The 19852-nt window shown below is 46.5% G+C and overlaps 2 protein-coding genes across 2 annotated transcripts in view; both read right to left on the reverse strand.

Annotated features, from left to right (window-relative positions):
- LOC123757895 (iroquois-class homeodomain protein mirror) overlaps positions 1–19852 on the reverse strand; it is a 286675-nt gene that overhangs the window by 187966 nt on the left and 78857 nt on the right. The gene's annotated exons all lie outside the window — the stretch shown is intronic.
- On the reverse strand, positions 7123–8604 carry LOC138372790 (uncharacterized). Its single transcript, XM_069338443.1, has one exon. It carries the CDS (start codon positions 8602–8604, stop codon positions 7123–7125), a length of 1482 nt encoding a protein of 493 aa, XP_069194544.1.

The following is a 19852-nucleotide window of genomic DNA, read 5'->3' on the forward strand; positions in this document are numbered from 1 at the left end:
CACAGCCCTCGAGACAGCTACACACTACACCGATGGGTCTGTACCGATGCATCATACACTACACTGATGCAGTGCCAGTGAGAGATGGCACTGCATCATTGACAGATACAGCCCAATTCCTGCTTCACGAGGATTGGCTAGCTCCATCACCATTAATTCATATTAATTAGACAAACGATTAAAAGCAGCGAACAAAGACTCAAAACAAAATATGACGCTGTTCTTTTGAAGTACAGATTAATAAAAAAAAAAATTTGAGACGAAAATGACGTTCTCTTCGAGGTTATCCTAGTGGCCTCTCCTTCCCTGCCTATCCTTCTCCTATCCCCCCCCCCTCTTCCTTTCCTCTCTTCCTCTCCCCCTCACGTCCACCCCCACCCCCTACTCTCCCCCATCCCCTCGGCCAAGCGGAGCGGGTCTGGTGATCGTTGGGGGAGGCTTATCAGCGACACAGACAAATAAATAAGAGGTAAGAAGATGGCTGATAAATAAATGATGCGAACATCTCGCGGTTACCCCCCTTGACACATGCTCCACCCCCCCTAACACCCCCTTACACCCCCTCCCCCTGCACCTGACATGCTCCGTCAGCCTCCGACTCACGCTCCCTCCCTCCCTCCTTTTTCTCCCTCTCACCTCTCTCACCCTCCCCCCCCCACACTCTCTCACCCACACCTCTAAGGTGTCGCCACACCTTACCTACCTACCTTGAGGTGCTTCCGGGGCTTAGTGTCCCCGCGGCCCGGTCGTCGACCAGGCCTCCTGGTTGCTGGACTGATCAACCAGGCTGTTAGACGCGGCTGCTCGCAGCCTGACGTATGAGTCACAGCCTGGTTGATCAGGTATCCTTTGGAGGTGCTTATCCAGTTCTCTCTTGAACACTGTGAGGGGTTTGCCAGTTATGCCCCTTATGTGTAGTGGAAGCGTGTTGAACAGTCTCGGGCCTCTGATGTTGATAGAGTTCTCTCTCAGAGTACCTGTTGCACCTCTGCTTTTCAACGGGGGTATTCTGCACATCCTGCCATGTCTTCTGGTCTCATGTGGTGTTATTTCTGTGTGCAGGTTTGGGACCAGCCCCTCAATTATTTTCCACGTGTAAATTATTATGTATCTCTCCCGCCTGCGCTCAAGGGAGTACAGATTTAGGCTCTTTAGTCGGTCCCAGTAATTTAGATGTTTTACTGAGTGGATTCTAGCAGTAAAGGATCTCTGCACGCTCTCTAGGTCAGCAATTTCTCCAGCTTTGAAAGGGGCTGTCATTGTGCAGCAGTACTCCACTCTAGATAGCACAAGCGTTTTGAAAAGTATCATCATCGGTATAGCATCTCTAGTGTGAAAAGTTCTCGTTATCCAACCTGTCATTTTTCTTGCAGTTGTGACGGCTACTTTATTGTGTTCTTTAAAGGTAAGGTCTTCCGACATGAGTACACCCAGGTCTTTACATTGCCTTTTCGTTCTATGTTATGATTTGCCTGCGTTTTGTACGTGGTTCCTGTTTTTATGTTTTCAATTTTTCCGTAGCGCATGAGCTGAAACTTATCCTCGTTGAATACCATATTATTTTCTGCAGCCCATAGAAAGACCTGATCAACATCTGATTGGAGGTTTGCCGTGTCCTCTATGTTGCCAACTCTCATGAAAATCCTAGTGTCATCTGCAAAGGATGATACAGTGCTATAGGTTGTGTTCTGGTCTATGTCCGATATGAGGATGAGAAAAAGTACTGGAGCAAGCACAGTACCCTGGGGGACTGAGCTCTTCACGGTTGATGGGCTGGATTTTATTTTGTTGACTATTACACATTGGGTTCTGTCAGTCAGGAAATTGTAGATCCATCTGCCTATTTTCCCGGTAATTCCTTTTGAACGCATTTTATGTGCAATAACACCATGGTCACATTTATCAAAAGCTTTTGCGAAATCTGTGTAAATTACATCAGCGTTTTGTTTGTCTTCCATAGCATCTAATGCCATATCATAGTGGTCCAGCAACTGCGACAGGCAAGAGCGCCCTGTTCTGAAACCATGTTGTCCGGGGTTATGGAGATGCTGTGATTCCATGTATTTTGTGATCTTACTTCTTAGCACTCTCTCAAAAATTTTTATGATGTGCGATGTTAGTGCTATCGGTCTGTAATTTTTTGCCTCTGCCTTATTTCCTCCTTTATGGAGTGGTGCTATCTCTGCTGTTTTTAGTATGTCAGGGATAACGCCAGTATCTAGGCTTTGTCTCCACAGAATGTGAAGGGCCTGCGATAGTGGTTTTTTACAGTTCTTGATGAATATGGAGTTCCAAGAATCCGGGCCTGGTGCAGAGTGCATAGGCATACTGTTTATGGCTTCTTCAAAATCTAGTGGGGATAGGGCGACGTCTGATATGTGATTTGATGTTGGTATCATATCCATGAAAAATTCATTTGGGTTATCAATCTTTAGTGCATTTAATGGCTCACTGAAAACAGAGTCGTACTGCTTCCTCAGTAACTCGCTCATTTCTTTGTTGTCATCTGTGAAAGTTCCATCTCCCTTTCGCAGGGGCCCGATACTAGATGTGGTTTTTAATCTTGATTTTGCATAGGAGAAAAAATATTTCGGATTTCTCTCTATTTCACTGATGGCCTTTTGCTCTCTTTGCCTCTCCTGGGTTTTGTATGATTCTTGTAGCTTGAGTTCAATTGTTTCTATTTCTCTACCTAACCTTCTTCGCCGTTCTTGAGATAGGGTGCGACTCTCAAGTTGTTCCGCGATTCGTTTTCTTCGCCTATATAAGGAACGACGTTCCCGTTCCAATCTGCATCTCTTTCTCTTTTTTCTTAGGGGTATGCGGTTTGAACATATTTCTAGTGCTACTGAGCTTATTTTTTCCAGGCACCGGTTCAGGTTTGCATTTCCTAGCTGTTCTTCCCAGTTTATTTCTGTGAAGTCCTGGTTTATTTGCTCCCAGTTTATCCGTTTATTATTGAAGTTGAATTTGCTGAAATCTCCTCCACCGGGAATCTGGACTGGTTTTGGAGGTCCATTCCCCATGGTTGTCAGTACCTCAATTAAGTTGTGATCTGAGTAACAGGTATTTGTAATCATTATGTTCCCGATCAACTCATCATTATTAGTGAAAATGAGGTCCAGCGTGTTCTCTTTCCTAGTTGGTTCTACTATTTGCTGGTTTAAGGCAAACCTATCGCACATCCGTAGCAGGTCATTTGCATGTGCCTGCTCATTTAGGCTACTTCCTGGTATTCTTTCTGATATTACTGTATTAGCCAGGTGCTTCCATTTCAGGTGCCGTAGGTTGAAGTCCCCAAGCAGGATGATGTTCGGAGCTGGATTTGTGAGGTTTTCCAAGCAGTGCTCTATTTTCATTAGTTGGTCTTTAAACTGCTGAGGGTTTGCCTCCGGTGACTTATATACAAGGACAACAACTACATTTAGGATCTCTATTTTGACTATCAGCACTTCCACCATATCATTTGAGGTGTTTAGCAGCTCAGTACAGATGAGTGTGTCTTTGATGTAGAGGCTGACCCCACCCTGAAGCCGGTGTTTCCTATCACATCTGAAGAGATTGTATTCTGGGATCCATATTTCACCATCAAGGTAGTCCTTTGTGTGAGTTTCCGTTAGGGCTGCAAACACTGCATTTGCCTCATGAAGGAGACCATCTATAAAATGAACTTTGTTGGATTTGCGTGTTTTTATACCCTGGATGTTGGCAAATATAAATGATGTTATCGTGTTAGTGGAAGTGCTGGATGCTTTAATTGGTGTTAATATCTGAGGCTCTGGTAAGGAGGCCACTGTGTTTGCGTCCTCTCTAGCATTTGACCGAGTTGGTGGTAGAGTCTGGTCATTTTTAGCCATTCTTCTCCTCCTCCTCTTGCTAAAAAATTATCCCGGTTGATGGAGTAGTGGCTGTTTTCATAGTGGTAGTCTGTCGGTTTTATTCGCCTGGTACCTCTTATATGAAAAGCTGGGCATTCAGCATTGAAGCACTCTTTCCTGTCCAAAGAGTTCTTGCAAATTTCTGGGTGAAAGAATTCACAGCTTTTGGTACATTTACCTGTATTGAGGAGGTTTCTGCACTTTCTAGGGTGATTGTGTGTACATGTTCCATTTATTCTTCCCGATTCCCCATGCTTACAGGTAGCCCATCTGTAATACCAACAGATTTTGGGGCCTTGTTTTGTTTGTTTCCCTCTGCCAGGGACCGCACTCTGCTGCGGCGCCCCCGACACTGTGCTCTGCTCCGGTGCCTGTGACACCGCGCTCTGCTCCGGTGCCTGCGACACCGCGCACTGCTCAGGGGTCCCCGACTCCGTGCCCTGCTCAGGCATCCCCGACTCCGCGCCCTGCTCAGGCATCCCCGACTCCGTGCCCTGCTCAGGCATCCCCGACTCCGCGCCCTGCTCAGGCATCCCCGACTCCGTGCCCTGCTCAGGCATCCCCGACTCCGCGCCCTGCTCAGGCATCCCCGACTCCGTGCCCTGCTCAGGCATCCCCGACTCCGCGCCCTGCTCAGGCGCCGCTGCCACACGCCTACACTTAAGGTGTAGACGTTACCCCTACACCTCTCTCAAGGACTATACACTACACACAGTCTCACAAGTAAGAGACAACCCCTTTACAGTGAACGCTCTCAAAAATAATACATTGTTAATTCCTCGACCCTTGTGAGGTCTCTGACCCCTTCTCTGCCACACCTCATAATATACTCACGTCTCATAATACTCATGTCTTACCAAGGCGATCATAATCAACACCTGTAAGGCTCAAGTACCTATATTGAGACAATAAAATACAAAGACAATGTTTAAAGTTTATTAAAAAAAAAGCCTAATATACTCACCTAGTTGTACTCAGCAAGTGTAGCAGTGAGTCAGTGAATGCCTATCCCTGAGATGTCGGGTGTTGCGCTCTAGGCTCCTCAGCAACAGGAGGGGTTATTAAGGCCACCACAATAGCTCAACTGATCACCCACCAGGTATACTTTAGTCATGGATTAAATTAAACTCTCAGTGGGTGTGTATATATATATATACCTCACAGTAGGTATATCCTTTATACAGGATATATATCCTTTAAATACGGGTCATTTAAGGATAGTTTAGATGGAGGGGAACTCAGGGACGGAGGGATAGGGGGTTATGGAGGGAGGGAGGAAACTCAGGGACGGAGGGATAGGGGGTTATGGAGGGAGGGAGGAAACTCAGGGAGGGGGGGGGGGAGGGGGCTTCAGGAGTCAGGAGAACTGTTGGGAGGATGTTGTACAAACTCCGGAACACGGGACCACAATGTCCAGTGAAGGGAAATGCCACGAACTGCTTCTCCCGCCTGACTGTAAGGTTGTCAAAGTTGGTGAGAGAGAGAGTGAGAGTGAGAGAGAGAGAGAGAGAGAGAGAGAGAGAGAGAGAGAGAGAGAGAGAGAGAGAGAGAGAGAGAGAGAGAGAGAGAGAGAGAGAGAGAGAGAGAGAGGAGGGAGGTCACCTGGATTAGAGAGCAAAGTACTCTCCACGAAGAGAGAAGCAAGAGTCATATGAGTGAAGTCTGTCTAGTGTGAGGGAGAGTAGTAGTGTGAGGGAGAGTAGTAGTGTGAGGGAGAGTAGTAGTGTGAGGGAGAGTAGTAGTGTGAGGGAGAGTGGTAGTGTGAGGGAGAGTAGTAGTGTGAGGGAGAGTAGTAGTGTGAGGGAGAGTAGTAGTGTGAGGGAGAGTGGTAGTGTGAGGGAGAGTGGTAGTGTGAGGGAGAGTAGTAGTGTGAGGGAGAGTAGTAGTGTGAGGGAGAGTAGTAGTGTGAGGGAGAGGGAGCAAGACTGATGGAGGGTGTGAGGAAGAGTGTGAGACAGGGAGGCGGGGGTGTAAGAGAAGAGAGAGACGGGCACTAGTGTCACTGTCATCTGGGTATCGTCACTCAGGGAGTTACAAGAGGAGTGACAAGTCAAGTGTGGCTCCGTAATGCGCGGGTTGTGTCGGGATTAATGAGTCGGGAGGAGCCAGCCCCGCCGTCTGTCTGTCTGTCTGTCTGTCTGTCATGCGCCAGGTACAGTGCTCGCTTGTACCACGCTGCAGGTACAGTACCCCACTCCCATGCCACTACAGGTAGAGTACATGTTCTTACATTATATTGAAAGATGACCTTTACTGGCCGGTTTCAAATAAGCTTGACACATACCCAGGATTCAATATGTAAAGTAACTGTAGTTTAGTACTTTACACTTAATATGCTCCTTTCCCTCTCCCCCCCCCCCCCACATCACCAAAGAACTCCCCACCACCCATTTCCCTCTCCATACCACCCCTACCCTACAGCCTCCTCCCCCTCCCACCCCCCTATCCCCATTCCTGCCCTTCAAACCCTACCAACCCCCCCCCCCCGCCTTCATTTTACCCCACACTCCCTCTCCGGTTAACCTAAACACTTTTACCTACGCTTCCCCAACATCTACTTCCCTACCCACTTCACATACTTCGTTCCCCACCCCAACCCCCCCTTCCTTCCCTACACCGCCCCCACCCTTATCCCTTTACCCACAATCACAGCACACAATCCACCACACTGAAACGCATATACAATCAAAAGGACAGCAGCCTGCAACTGATTGTTACTAAGCCCCGCCGTCGTAAGGCAACGCACAAACGCTTGATAATGATGATTTGCAATAACACCAGGACAATTAGGTCTATTTCAATCTAAAATTGAAATAGACCTAATTGTCTATTAGGTCTATTTCTAATAGACCTAATAGTAATAGATCTATTTCTATAGACCTATTTCTATATTTCTATATTTATAGAACCTATAAATAGGTTCACTTCCGTCGATTTAAAATTCCCCAACCAGGTAAACGTACAGTGGATAGACGAATATATATCTCCGGTCAGTCTGTTAGGCCGCCAAATGAGGTAATTATGAGGTCGCGACGGCGCTAATTGAGCCTGTATAACCCATTTAGCAATTGGAAGGGAAATGAGGCCAAGAGCTAGGAGATATGTGGACTATGAACTGGGATATGAGGACTATAGTGTGAAGGAACAGTGCCCAACCATTTGGGCCATCGGGGATCGAACTCTGACCATGCAAAAGGCAAGGCTCTTATACCCCACCTACCAGTATCTGGCCATACACCGTCTATCAGTCATATTTCCAATAACGAGAGCGCCGTGTCAAGACAAAACCTCCTTGTCGAAAGACAATATTTATATGGACTAGCATCTGCATCACTATCACCGCCAGAACCTCCTCCATCACTATCACCACCAGAACCTCCGCCATCACTATCACCGCCAGAACCTCCTCCATCACTATCACCACCAGAACCTCCGCCATCACAATCACCACCTGAACCTTCTCCACTATCACCACCAGAACCTCCACCATCACTATCACCGCCAGAACCTTCTCCATCACTATCACCATCAGAACCTCCTCCATCACTATCACCGCCAGAACCTCTTCCATCACTATCACCGCCAGAACTTCCTCCATCACTATCACCGCCAGAACTTCCTCCATCACTATCACCACCAGAACCTCCTCCATCACTATCACCACCAGAACCTTCTCCATCACTATCACCGCCAGAACCTCTTCCATCACTATCACCGCCAGAACCTCCGCCATCACTATCACCGCCAGAACCTCCGCCATCACTATCACCACCAGAACCTCCTGCATCACTATCACCACCAGAACCTCCTGCATCACTATCACCGCCAGAACCTCCTCCATCACTATCGCCACCAGAACCTCCTCCATCACTATCACCATCAGAACCTCCTCCATCACTATCACCGCCAGAACCTTCTCCATCACTATCACCGCCAGAACCTCCACCATCACTATCACCACCAGAACCTCCTCCATCACTATCACCACCAGAACCTCTTCCATCACTATCACCGCCAGAACCTCCTCCATCACTATCACCGCCAGAACCTCTTCCATCACTATCACCGCCAGAACTTCCTCCATCACTATCACCGCCAGAACTTCCTCCATCACTATCACCACCAGAACCTCCTCCATCACTATCACCACCAGAACCTTCTCCATCACTATCACCGCCAGAACCTCTTCCATCACTATCACCGCCAGAACCTCCGCCATCACTATCACCGCCAGAACCTCCGCCATCACTATCACCACCAGAACCTCCTGCATCACTATCACCACCAGAACCTCCTGCATCACTATCACCGCCAGAACCTCCTCCGTCACTATCACCGCCAGAACCTCCTCCATCACTATCGCCACCAGAACCTCCTCCATCACTATCACCGCCAGAATCTCCTCCGTCACTATCACCGCCAGAACCTCCGTCACTATCACCGCCAGAACCTCCTCCATCACTATCACCACCAGAACCTCCTGCATCACTATCACCACCAGAACCTCCTGCCTCACTATCACCGCCAGAACCTCCTCCATCACTATCACCGCCAGAACTTCCTCCATCACTATCACCACCAGAACCTCCTCCATCACTATCACCACCAGAACCTCCTGCATCACTATCACCACCAGAACCTTCTGCATCACTATCACCGCCAGAACCTCCTCCATCACTATCACCACCAGAACCTCCATCACTATCACCGCCAGAACCTCCTCCATCACTATCACCACCAGAACTTACTCCATCACTATCACCACCAGAACCTCCACCATCACTATCACCACCAGAACCTCCTCCATCACTATCACCACCAGAACCATCACTATCACCACCAGAACTTACTCCATCACTATCACCACCAGAACCTCCACCATCACTATCACCACCAGAACCTCCTCCATCACTATCACCGCCAGAACCTCCTCCATCACTATCACCACCAGAACCTCCTGCATCACTATCACCACCAGAACCTTATCACCACCAGAACCTCCTCCATCACTATCACCACCAGAACCTCCTGCATCACTATCACCACCAGAACCTTATCACCGCCAGAACTTCCTCCATCACTATCACCGCCAGAACCTCCTCCGTCACTATCACCGCCAGAACCTCCTCCATCACTATCACCACCAGAACCTCCTGCATCACTATCACCACCAGAACCTTCTGCCTCACTATCACCGCCAGAACCTTCTGCATCACTATCACCGCCAGAACCTCCTCCATCACTATCACCACCAGAACTTACTCCATCACTATCACCACCAGAACCTCCTCCATCACTATCACCGCCAGAACCTCCACTGCCACTACCACCATCACCAGAACCTCCACTGCCACTACCACCACCATCACCACCATCACCACTATTGAGTACGCCAAACCCCCCCCCCCTCCCCCCTAGCCCCGCCCCAGCGCCAATCTCGCACACCGCAGGCTTCTGGAGGCACTAAAACCTGCTTGAAGAGGCAGTGAGTGGCATGTGTAATGAGGCAGTTCTCCTCGTGCTGTGGTCGTGTTGATAACGTCATCCCAAGCACTCCAGCCTCCCCCTCTCCTCCTCCTCCTCCTCCTCTACTACACGCCAACACCATCGCACCATCTGTGACTGACATATCCGATAGCAGCAAACAAAATACAATAATAAAAGACCCCCGATGGTGTTCGATTCCGTCTCTCTGGAGCTTCCAAGATATGATGCTCTTATCTCCAGCGCTCAAATCTCCGGTTAAAATCAAATCTCCCCCTTATATAAAAGTATATAATAAGTGTCTCGACATTAAAAAACAAAAATGGCTGCTGGAGAATCAACATACGAGCAGAGGGAAGACTATATATAAGATATATGAACCTGTGTCAGTTTTATATTCGATCTTCTATACCGGGGGGGGGGGGGGGATCGGATCGTCTTCCTCGGGTGCCAATAAGGGATCAGAACGTTTCGCCTCACACGCTGGCGCTGCTCACTTGTCACTGATATGAACGTGTCAATAACCTCATTCTCTTGACGCACGGTGCTCACCCAATATCACGGATCAAGTGCAGATTTATGTGTTGGTTTTCATATTATTTCGTCTCGGGGGGGGGGGGGGGGGAGGGGCTCCGTTACCTCGTACGGCAACGTGTCAAACCTGTGAAAAAAACAATACGAATTATAAAGATGGTTAGACACACGTTCGTAGTGTTCGTTGTGGAGCCCGGGAAGGTGAATGAAACATTGCGTACAAATACGAGGGAGAGTATAAAACATTTTGAAAAGAAAGGAACAGAACAAAAAAAAAAAAAAGCTGTGATGTGACAGGCCCGATCGCCCAACCGTCTGTGTTTTTATGCGTTTGACACGCGTCCCATCTGTCTCCGTGGACGGGCGCTCCTTAGCGGCGATTCCCGTATAGTTTCGCGTAGTGGACGTGTTGAACGCTCCTGCGAACCCCCCTTAACTCCCCCCCCCTTTCCCCTCAGTCCTCCCCCCTCTCCTCTTTCCCCCCCTCTCCCCTGTCCCCCCCTCTCCTCTGTCCTCTTCCCCTTCTCCCTACACTATCCTCCCTCTCTCTCTCTCTCGATCTCCTTCCACTATCTTCCAACTTTCCCTTCACTATCCTCCTCCCCTCTCTTCCTTTCGCTATCCCCCCCCTCTTCTCCCTCCTCTATCTCCCCCCCCCCCCCCCATCTCGCTCCTTTATCCCCCGCCCCCCCCCCCCCACTGCTCCCTTGGCTGTCACGAAGGCCTTGAATCTCTGATACTCTGATGACTCCTGTCAACAAGCAACGGGTGAGACAGGATGCTCACCCCAGCCTGGTCCGCATACAGATAGAAACGTATGAGAGAGAAGATTTAATTTTTTTTTTTAATTTTGCCCTTGAGAGGCGAGTGTATTGGTCAGCGCCACTCATCCTATGAGTGGACACACCGCCATAGTGACAGTATTGGTCAGCGTCACTCATCCTGTGAGTGGACACACCGCCATAGCAGCATGTACAACACTCCCCAATAGGAAGAAAACCCGCTGGGTTGTTCATCCTGTCACTTGTACCCAGACACAGCTGGGACTTGCTTAACTGTCTCAACTGGCTCCTGTCTTAACTGTCTTAACTGGCTCCTCAAACAAGAAGATTAATATTTGTCAACCATTAAATACTTACGTTATCTTGCGGGTGCAAAATGGGTGAATCTTTTAAGAACAGTATCAATATTTGACAAATAGTGTTTTCCTAGCTCAAACAATGTGGGGGTTATTATTCTACACATACTTCTAATGTCTCTCAGGTGTTCACATTCACGTAGATAGTGGTCAAGGCGGTGTCCATCACTCTCACCACAGATTCTGCAACTCCGCTAATCAACTGTTGTTTCCGTTCCGAATCTCCATGGATATTTGTATCCAAGACGAATTCTCGCTATTACTGATTCTCTCCCTCGTCCTCCTCCTCTTCGTCCATAATGACTGGGGTTACCAGCTGCAACCATGTTGTACCATCATACAGATTCACTGGTTTGTGCTTCTAATTCTCCTTTCCTCAGTTACCTTGTCACGGTGATGTTGCCTGACAATACCTCTAATTTGAAGAAGAGTCATGGGTATGAAGTATTCAATATGGTCTCCATCACCGCCTTCAGCAGCCAGCACATCTGCACGCAACTGTGTGGGATGCTGGGCCAGGTTAAGTTTACCTGGCCATCAAGACCCGAGGTCTTCAACAAAGACACCACGTGCCTTTAAACCTTCCATGTAAGACCTTCCTGTCCTTGGAAGGTCCGTCTATACCTAACACGTCGACTTTATTGACTAACAACAAACACCTTTTCCCACTTTCATATCTGGCTTGAAAGACAGACAGATGTAACTGAATATGCAATTACATAAATGACAGTATTATATATATATATATATATATATATATATATATATATATATATATATATATATATATATATATATATATATATATATATATATATATATATATAATATATAGCTGCCACCTATACCTATATATGTAACTGCCACCCACAGGGAAGCAGCCAAATCCCGTAAGTATAGAGAACTGGATCACCACTACAATTTTGTCCCCATTGCTTCTGAGACACTCGGCGCCTAGGGTAAAAGTGCTACCAGTTTTTTGAAGGAACTGGGTTCTAGGCTCATTGAAACAACAAGGGACCCAAGAGCTGCAAGCTTTCTTTTCCAGCGCCTCAGTGTGGCGATACAGAGGGGAAATGCGCACTGCATCCAGGGTTCCTGCCCGCCATCTGAGGAGCTGGAGGAACTCGACAACCTATGATAACCATCTTTGTAACCCATATGTAACTCCTTTTTTGTAACAAAGTTCAAATAAAGTAAATATATATGTGTACATACAAAAGAATGGGGGTGGTAGGAGAAGATAATATTAGTGTTCAGTGAGAAACCACAAGGTCTCCTCTGAATACTTTTTATTTTCTTCTCCGAGGCTATGGGTCCCCACATTGGCACCAGAGGTGGTACCCTCACAAACTTTAAAAAAAAAAAAAAAAATATATATATATATATATATATATATATATATATATATATATATATATTAGTATATTTTGGTAGCAGTCTTTCCTGTAGACATATATTATTAAATATGACCGAAAAAGTAAGATTAATAATTCTAACACGAATTTTCTCAATCTTTCGTACATTACGCTTCACTGTTGGAGGTAAATTAAAAATCAATTCTCCAAAATTCATTTTTATTTCTAGTCTGACGCGACACGGGCGCGTTTCGTAAAACTTATTACATTTTCAAAGACTTTAGTTCACAAATACACAACTGAACATACGTATCTCCGATTTTATATCTACATTTGAGTGAGGTGGGAGGGGTGATGTGGCATTAACACAAGACAGAACAAGAGGGGATATTAATAGGGTATTAAAAGTATCAACACAAGACAGAACACAAACAATGGGTATTGAATAGAAGTGTTTGTAGAAAGCCTATTGGTCCATATTTCTTGATGCTTCTATATTGGAGCGGAGTCTTGAGGTGGGTAGAATATAGTTGTGCAATAATTGGCTGTTGATTGCTGGTGTTGACTTCTTGATGTGTAGTGCCTCGCAAACGTCAAGCCGCCTGCTATCGCTGTATCTATCGATGATTTCTGTGTTGTTTACTAGGATTTCTCTGGCGATGGTTTGGTTGTGGGAAGAGATTATATGTTCCTTAATGGAGCCCTGTTGCTTATGCATCGTTAAACGCCTTGAAAGAGATGTTGTTGTCTTGCCTATATACTGGGTTTTTTGGAGCTTACAGTCCCCAAGTGGGCATTTGAAGGCATAGACGACGTTAGTCTCTTTTAAAGCGTTCTGTTTTGTGTCTGGAGAGTTTCTCATGAGAAGGCTGGCCGTTTTTCTGGTTTTTCAACACAGAAATCATCGATAGATACAGCGATAGCAGGCGGCTTGACGTTTGCGAGGCACTACACATCAAGAAGTCAACACCAGCAATCAACAGCCAATTATTGCACAACTATATTCTACCCACCTCAAGACTCCGCTCCAATATAGAAGCATCAAGAAATATGGACCAATAGGCTTTCTACAAACACTTCTATTCAATACCCATTGTTTGTGTTCTGTCTTGTGTTGATACTTTTAATACCCTATTAATATCCCCTCTTGTTCTGTCTTGTGTTAATGCCACATCACCCCTCCCACCTCACTCAAATGTAGATATAAAATCGGAGATACGTATGTTCAGTTGTGTATTTGTGAACTAAAGTCTTTGAAAATGTAATAAGTTTTACGAAACGCGCCCGTGTCGCGTCAGACTAGAAATAAAAATGAATTTTGGAGAATTGATTTTTAATATACCTCCAACAGTGAAGCGTAATGTACGAAAGATTGAGAAAATTCGTGTTAGAATTATTAATCTTACTTTTTCGGTCATATTTAATAATATATATATATATATATATATATATATATATATATATATATATATATATATATATATATATATATATATATATATATATATATATATATAATTACAAAAACATACCAACAGTGATTCTAACATTTTAAAACGCCAAGAGAGAGGATTTAACACTTACAGAAGACCTCCCCCTCCCTCCCCCTCTCCCCCCACCCCTCCCCCCTTCATCCCTCCCCCCCCCCCCCCCCCCTCCCCACCGACACCCTGGACCGCAGAACACCAGGCCGGCGATCGAGGCTAATCCGGAAACTGCTCTTTCCTCCCGTAGTCTGAGAACTGCCGAGGAAGAGGAGCTTAGGGAGGCGACGACGAAGGAGTAATAAGGGAACCTGATGCAGGGAGGGAGAGAAGGAGGGACAGGAGAATAAGGGGGATAAAGGTGAAGAATTAAAGAGAAATGAGAGGGAAGAAGACGAAGAAATGTGAAAGGCAAGGTATGAGGAAGAAAGGCAATGATGAGGAGAGGAATTGAATGATGAAAGAATGAGGGGAAAAAATGCGGAAGGAATAGTGGATAACGGAAAGGAATGGGAATGAGATAATAAAGGAAAGAAAGATAGATAATATGGAAGGAAAGGAGTGGAGGGACCTTTCCTCCGCCCTCATAAATGCCCCTCCCTGCGTGCCTGTTCTTCAACACTAAGAATACCTGGAGTACACGCAGCAGCTCCTGAAATGAACTGGAGCTAACGATTATCTTACCTTGACTTGTCTTAGAGCCGCTAAGATAGCGGCTTGGATAGAGCCGCTGCCCTACACGCGCGGGGTCCAGGGTTCGAGTCTCCTACAGCCCAGGTGAATGAAAATGTTCGTTTCCCACGGTAGTGTGGATGATAAAATAATAATAATTATTATACCAAAGACAGACCAACATCAATTTCTGAAGGCTTCCAGGAAGCCATTATACACCACACACACACACACACACACACACACACACACAAGAAGCCTGAGGATCGGAAGAAGAGGATCGGAAGAGACGCGGGAAGTGAATTAGGATCACTGTTGAGGATCCTTTTTTTTTTTTTGTTTTTACGAGATAGGATTATAGGCTGTTGTGACAGGAGCTGCCAGACACCGCCACCAGTTTCAACCGTTACCGTTTTTTCTTTCCGTTGCTTTATCCAAACAGTCGAACAACGGAGTAAATGTAAATGAAGCAAAGTAAGTGAAACTTCTCCGATACCCCATCACTGTTTCATTGTAGTGTTTGGAATACAATGAATAAAGGTTTGTATTATAATGTCGACAGGAACAGACGTGTTTGACAATGAGGAAAAATCCCCTAACCCCCTCCCCCCCCCCCCCACCTCTCCCAAGGCAACTAATAGGCTTTACTTTTTTATCCCTATTCGAACCCCCTCCCCCCCCCCGTCTCACCCCCTCCCTCCTTTTTTTTTATAAGCCAATAATATGCGTGAAGTCGGATGATAGCTAAGTACATGCAACAAATTCATGACTAACTTAAATACAAACACACACACACACACACACACACACACACACACACACACACACACACACACACACACACACACACACACACACACGCACGCGCGCGCGTGCTTGCAAGGATCACCAAATAGCTACTTAAAACATACAATAGTGTGTTGATTTGGTCCAAGCTAACGACCTGCGTACAATGAACATCAAAGGGAACGAACCGTGTTCACGTGGAAATAAGTATAATGAAAGGTTGATACTGCTTCGTGTGGGATTTAAGCCTTATTAAAGCCACCAACCGGTTCAAGATTCGAGCACAGGTTATCCCCGAGGCAGGCTGGAGGCAGGCAGCAGGCTGGAATCAGGCAGCAGGTTGCAGGCAGGCAGCAGGCTTACCTGATTGATACCTGCTTGATGGGGTTCTGGGAGTTCTTCTTCTCCCCAAGTCCGGCCTGAGGCCAGGCTTGACTTGTGAGAGTTTGAAGGCAGGCAGCAGGCTGGAGGAGGCAGGCAGCAGGCTGGAGGAGGCAGGCAGCAGGCTGGAGGCAGGTAGCAGGCTTCCTCGTCAGCCTATACACACACACACAACCACAAACCAACATTCACCACTCAAGACATAATCAATAACTTAGTTCAAGAACTCAAGACTATATATTCTAGCCTCCTGACAATGAATTAAACCAGAAGACCTTAGCAGTGTACACACAAGTGTTATACATGTATACACACATGTATAACACTTTCCTGGCGGAGGGTGTACCGTAAGACGAGGGTTATAATGATCTCGGGAGCAGACGTGGTGTAGCGTGTTCTTGGAGGGGTCAATAAGGGCAGAGGACAGGAAGCAGGTGGTGGGATCTGCATCAGGAGGGTCACTGGGGGTCATGACCTTTGTCTGACACCTTCACCGTATAGCTACTGGCGTACACCAGCCAGGTTTAAACGGCCAATGCCACCCATAACCCCATTAACAGACTGTCTTTGTCACGTGGGGTGAAAGGGCTTATGACTGTGTCAAAGAATACCGCTTGACTGGACGATTTACAGTATTTGAAAGCCTGAAAGTCAAGCTGCGTGCAGCCGCGTCCAACAGCCTGGTTGACCAGTTCAGCAACCAGGAGGCCTGGTCGACGACCGGACCGCGGGGACGCTAAGCCCCGGAATCACTTCAAGGTAACCTCAAGGTACGAGCCACTCCAGCTTGTCAATCATTATTACTCAAGGAGGGTGAGTGGACACACACACACACACACACACACACACACACACACACACACACACACACACACAGAGCAGAAGAAAGCAAGTTATACCGATGATGAGTCACACTAACGTGGCTGAAGAATGTTGACCAAACCACACACCAGAAGATGAATAGACGACAGAATAGACGACAGAATAGACGACACAAAGACTGCTCTCTTCTGTCGTGTTGAGGATTCTGGTCATCCTCCTGATTGGTCTTCTTCTGAAATAAACTTTCCTGCCTCTACACAGACGCCGTCTTGTCGAATCGGCTCTGATACACAACCTTCCCAACATGATCCTAGAGTCCTGGCTTTGTTGCTCTTGACTCTTCCCATTCACAGTATATACTCAAATGTTCTAAACTTTCTAACAAACGTGACCTGACAAGTCTACCCATCATTTTTTCTCTTTGTTTTCTTTCTCTTTTCTTACGTTCCCGATCGTAATATGTTCCGATCATATTAGGTCGACCGCTTATATACCCTTGACTAAGGTGGTTTACTGAGCAAGGGATGGCATAGGATTGATAGAGGATGTGTAGGAGGAGGAGGAGGATGGGATTGGGATGGGAAGAGAGTGGGAAGATGGCGAGGGAGCAAGGGAAGAGGATGGACTGGATTTGGGAAGGATCGGTAGGGGGAGATGGAATAAGATGGACAGGGGATGGGGGGGGGGGGGGTTAGTAGGGATGGAATGAGGTGAAGCCATCCACGGAAGTCAGGTTAACTATCTTTCGTGTCGTTAACCACAGCATCCTACACGTTGTTGTGGTTTTAGATTCAGCCACTCGGAACAAAAGTTCCAAGTAGCACGGGCTATGGTGAGCCCGTAGTGAACTTACCTGGCACAGGAGCGGGGGTAGTGGTGCTACACGTACCCTGACGAGTATATCGAGAGAAACAATGGGCAGAGTTTCTTTCACCCTATGCCCCTGTTACCTAGCAGTAAAATAGGTACCTGGGTGTTAGTTAGCTGTCACGGGCTGCTTCCTGGAGGTGGAGGCCTGGTCGACGACCGGGCCGCGGGGACACTAAAAAAGAAAAAGCCCCGAAATTATCTCAAGATAACCTCAAGATATATATATATATATACCTTATATCAGTGACCCCTTCACCTCCCACAGCCTACCGAATGACCCGACATGACCTTGTGAGAGGGTGACCTACAGCCCCCACCTGACCTCCATACTACACAACTATACCGGGTATTGGTAAGATATAATCCACAGTCAATATAAAAAAATCAGCTTCAATTTTGATTAAAAAAAAAAACAGGTCGCCTTTACCAACAGTGCCAAAGAGTTCAGGTAGACGGTAAACACACACGACAAGCGTACACCTGTGTATGGCTCAGGTCCACTGACAGTTTGACAGACGCCGCTGACCCCCAGTTTGACCTCTGATTGACACGCTGCCGCTCGTATGTTGACCTTGTCGCGTGCTGTCCAACACAGGTCATTAGGTCACCCTGGGTCAGGGAGGGGTCGAGGGTGGGAGGGGGGGAGGCACTGCCCATGGTGGGGGGGGGAAGATTGTAAGTCAACTGTTTTCATTAAAATTGAAGAGTGATTACATTAAGCAATGACCTTTCTTATAATATATGTGATGCAATTCTTTGTTATGGCAATGGTCTTGAACTTTACAGATCTGAGCTCAATCTCCGATGCTCAGAGTGAAGTTAAATTGTTTTGTCGACAATGTTGTGCAGTGCAGTTTACACACAAAACACACACACATCTTACTAGGTGTGTCTGTGTGTCTTATTTACACCTTATTACATAGAACTTTTTAGTGTCAGAGTAGTTGACAAATGGAATGCATTAGGCAGTGATGTGGTGGAGGCTGACTCCATACACAGTTTCATATGTAGATATGATAGAGCCCAGTAGGCTCAGGAATCTGTACACCAGTTGATTGACAGTTGAGAGGCGGGACTAAAGAGCCAGAGCTCAACCCTCGCAAGCACAACTAGGTGAGTAAACACATATTATATATATATATATATATATATTTTATATATATATATATATATATATATATATATATATATATATATATATATATATATATATATATATATATATATATATATTGAGTGTTGTAGATCTGTCCCCGGTGGGCGCCCCTGGCACTCACTACAGGTGCCTAATTAGGAACTCAATCGTATACCATTTAATTTATATTTTTCTCACAATCTTCTGGTATTTTCAAAAGTGAAATTTAATATTTTTTTAATCGCATTTCTAGATCGACCAGGTGACAACAGGCTAAACTTAACATCTCTATCATCAACAGCAATATCACCACCCCACACAACCACCCCCACCCCACAACCACCCCCCCACAACCACCACCACACAACCACCCCCTCACAACCACACCAGGAAACAGGTGAGTTAACTATTACACGTCTAATCCCACAGTCGTGTGACACTTTTGATGGAAGGAGGAAATGGGGCGGACGAGAGAATAAGAAGAGAAGGTGAAGGGGAGAAGATGAAGAGAGAGAATAAGGGCAAAGCGAAGGAGGACATAGTGGACGAGGGGAAAGTGGTGAGAGGTTGACCAGACGTCTTGGAACCGGTCACGCCGCTGGTGTTGTGAGAGAGTAGAGGAAGCTGGAGACCAACTGGAGGATACTCGGATTCCATCTTTCTCCCCTTACTCTGGTGTATACTCAAAGCGCTCCCCTCGTCCTCTCGCCATGTCACGTGTCAAGACTGTGTTTGTCTCCTTTTCCCCCTCTCCTTCCCTCCATGGGTGGCGACCGACCGATCCCATCCCCTCACCCCGAAGTTCCCTTCAACCAACACCTGTCTTCAATCCAATCCATACACTGCTTCTCATGCTTCTTAACTTACATACCTCTAGTCTATCAGCCCCGAAGGTAACAGCATCGCCCTTCGTATTATTTCCTATTCAAACCCTCATTCTCAATATCTCTCATAAACCCTATTTTTCCGATCGTCCCCATCTATCTCATTTTCTCCATCTTTCATTCACCTCATGTCTCTCTCTCTCTCTCTCTCTCTCTCTCTCTCTCTCTCTCTCTCTCTCTCTCTCTCTCTCTCTCTCTCTCTCTCTCTCTCTCATCTATTTTTTCATTTTTTCATCTATCTCTCTATATGTTTATCATCCTCCCCATCTCTCCTTATTCAACTCACATTTTCTCATATTTCTTATCTTTCTCATCATACTTTGCTTTTCTGCCTTTCACCCTCCCTCCCTCCCCCCTCCCCCCCGGATTCGTGGACGAGTGGTTGTTGTGACAGGTGGTGGCGTGACAGGTGGTGGCGTGACAGGT

This window comes from Procambarus clarkii, chromosome 40, assembly GCF_040958095.1.
Source record: "Procambarus clarkii isolate CNS0578487 chromosome 40, FALCON_Pclarkii_2.0, whole genome shotgun sequence".
Taxonomy (NCBI): Eukaryota; Metazoa; Arthropoda; class Malacostraca; order Decapoda; family Cambaridae; genus Procambarus; species Procambarus clarkii.

What these genes read in the sequence shown, in the direction of transcription:
- LOC138372790 (XM_069338443.1), bottom strand. Translation starts at nt 8,604, where the DNA reads ATGGAGGAGGTTCTGGCGGTGATAGTGATGGAGGTTCTGGTGGTGATA.